At 48.5% G+C, this 3,095-nt stretch overlaps 1 protein-coding gene across 1 annotated transcript; it reads right to left on the minus strand.

Moving 5' to 3' along the window:
• Positions 1-1,898: 1,898 nt before the first annotated feature.
• Positions 1,899-2,843, minus strand: LOC141374746 (olfactory receptor 9Q2-like). The gene has a single exon (XM_073904894.1). It carries the CDS (start codon positions 2,841-2,843, stop codon positions 1,899-1,901), a length of 945 nt encoding a protein of 314 aa, XP_073760995.1.
• Positions 2,844-3,095: the final 252 nt, after the last annotated feature.

Below are 3,095 nucleotides of genomic sequence, written 5' to 3' on the forward strand. Positions count from 1 at the left end.
TGTTCCTTGCCACGGAAGCTGATGTGTCAGAGGAACATTTGCATGGCAGTTAATATTTGAAAAACGGCCCCCAAGATGCACTCTGTGGAGTTGCTTTACTCCATTCTAAGTGATTTGTGAAAAAACACGAACAAAGATTGATGTGGAAACTCAAATCTCTTGGCTCCCAGGGGAATTCCACCCCCCCCATATCTTTTCCTAAACATGCCCACCCAACTCTTTTAAAAAGTTTTGTCCTGGGGCGCCTGGGTGGCTCAGTCGTTAAGTGTCTGCCTTCGGCTCAGGTCATGATCCCAGGGTCCTGGGATCGAGCCCTGCATCGGGCTCCCTGCTCGGCGGGAAGCCTGCTTCTCCCTCTCCCACTCCCCCTGCTTGTGTTCCCTCTCTCGCTGTGTCTCTCACTGTCAAATAAATAAAATCTTTAAAAAAATAAAAGTTTTGTCCTATCGGTCCTTACAATGGAAATTCCTAAGGCTCAGAAGGTGCCATTTATTTAACCTACACACCTCATTTGCTCACACACAATTATGGGTGTGCACACACATATACACACACAGATACCTGTTGTCACATTACTCAATACTAGCACATCAGGGCTATAAAATAAATGGGACGACTGCCTGCGACCTCTACAGATTGGACTTTTATCTTTTCTTCTCCAGATAAAAGGAAAAGTAAATGTGCAACAACAATAAATTCCAGATTGAGAGACTGAATAGAATGGGCAAGAGATCATAGCAGCAGACCATGTGTATGGCAATTAGGAGCTCAGGCTCCACTGGGGTGGAAGCCCCCTCGACCACTTACTTGCTGCCCTTGGGAAAATTGCTCAGCCTCTCTGAATCTCTGGTGCCTCATCTCCCTACAAAGCAGGAGTAATCGTGGAACACGCCTCCCCGTGTTGTGGTGAGAGATAAATCAGATCATTCCTCTAGCACACATCACACAATTCCTGGAAGTTGATAACTGTCTGATGAATGTTAGTTACTGTCTATAATTTATTATTATTATTAGCCAAAAACCACAGAAGCAGTAAGAAGGAAATAATGAAAGAATAAATGATGGGATTTGGAAAATCCCTTTGGATCAAAACAGTAGTGGCATTTGTAGATAACTTCTGGAATTTCCAAATATTTTTACTTCACCCATCAAGTATTTGTTGTGCGAGGCAATGTACAGCATTCAACAGATATTAGCAAATAAGACAGACATGGTCCCTGCTCATTCATGCATTGGATCCTCAAAAATCTAGTCCTATAAATAGGTAAACCAACTTGGCAGATAAAAAACAAACAAACAAACAAACAAACAAAAAACTGAGGACTGAGGAAGTTGGAACATAAAGGTAGACCCTGGAACCTGAGATTGATGTATTTATTCAACAAACACTTAATTGGGTGCCTTTCATGCTCTAGGTGCTTGGCTAGGCACTGAACACACAGAAATGACTCTCACAGATAAGAATGCTTTGTCTCATGTAGTTTACTTTCTAGTTGTGAGATTTAGAACATCAGATGGTGACAAGTATTACATAGAAAAATAAATCAGAGGGGCACCTGGGTGGCTCAGTCGTTAAGCGTCTGCCTTCGGCTCAGGTCATGATCCCAGGGCCCTGGGATCCAGCCCTGCATCAGGCTCCCTGCTCCGCGGGAAGCCTGCTTCTCCCTTTCCCACTCCCCCTGCTTGTGTTCCCTCTCTCGCTGTGTCTCTCTCTGTCAAATAAATAAATAAAATCTTAAAAAAAAAAAAAAAGACTAATAAATCAGAAAGTGGAGGTAGGAAGTTCAGGTGCAATTTTAAGTATGGTTGCCTGGGAAAGTCTCCCCAAGTAGGTGATATCTGAGGACAGACAGAGAGGACAGAGACACTAAGGAAAGATGTATTTGGCAAAAGTCCATCTAGGGCCTTCCAGAAGACTTTGACCTGTGCAGGGCTTTCATAAGCGCCTCCTTTACCTCCTTATTCCTCAGGCTATAGATGAAGGGGTTCAGCATGGGGGTCACCACCGTGTAGAGCATGGACACCACCCGATCCTCCTGTGAGGACTGGCCAGAGTTATCTCCGAGGTTCATGAAGATGAGGGTGCCGCAGAAGAGGGACACAGCCGTGAGGTGCGAGGCGCAGGCSGWGAAGGTCTTGGYCCGGCCCCCCGCGGAGCGGATCTGCAGGATGGCCCTGATGATAAAGAGGTAGGACACCAAGATCAYCACCGTGCAGGCAGGGATCACGAAGATGGCAAACACAGTGATGACCACCTCCTGGGTGTCGCTGTCCCCACAGGTCAGCTTTAACAGAGGGGGGAGGTCACAGAAAATAAAGTCGATCTCATTGTCCCCACAGAAGGAGAGGGTGAAGGCTGTGACCGTGCGAACAGAGGCGCTGGAGAGACCAGCGCCGTAAGCCCCGGCCACCAAGCCCCAGCGGGCCTTCTCGGTCATGATGGTGACATAGAGCAGGGGCCGGCACACGGCCAAGTAGCGGTCATAGGCCCTGAGGGCCAGGAGGTAGCAGTCGATGGAAGCGAGGAAGGTGAAGAGGAAGAACTGCGCGGCGCGGCGGGTGTAGGACAGCGCGGCCCCGCGCTCCAGCAGCGCGGCCAGCGTCTGCGGCACGACGGCCGACGAGTAGCACATGTCCACGAAGGAGAGGTGGCAGAGGAAGAAGTACATCGGGCTGTGCAGGCGGCCATCCACGCGGATCAGGGTAGTCATGCCCAGGTTCCCCAACAAGGTGACGAGATAGATGAACAGAAACGGGAGGAAGAGAGGAAGTGCCCATTCAGGACAGTCGGTGAAGGCAGTAAGGAGGAATTCACTCACCAGGGTGACGTTCTTCTCTGCCATGAGGTGCCTCACGGGGCTAGGATAAAAAGCCACATCGGAAGCTATAAATAGGACTGACCTGTATTTCTAGTTTATGTTTACTGGACCAGTACTCTGGAAAAAATATGCCGCCTGCTGTGTGGGACTTCAGAGATGACTGGTCTTAGCTCCTACCTTCAAGGGAGCTCTGAGAAATAGAAGCATCGTACATGTCAAGAAAGCCATACAGGAGGACATTTCCGAATAGAATTGCACATTCTCCTTAGTCAGCTG

Source organism: Callorhinus ursinus, unplaced genomic scaffold, assembly GCF_003265705.2.
Source record: "Callorhinus ursinus isolate GAN/ISIS: 27379988/994484 unplaced genomic scaffold, GSC_fseal_2.0 scaffold21, whole genome shotgun sequence".
NCBI lineage: Eukaryota > Metazoa > Chordata > Mammalia > Carnivora > Otariidae > Callorhinus > Callorhinus ursinus.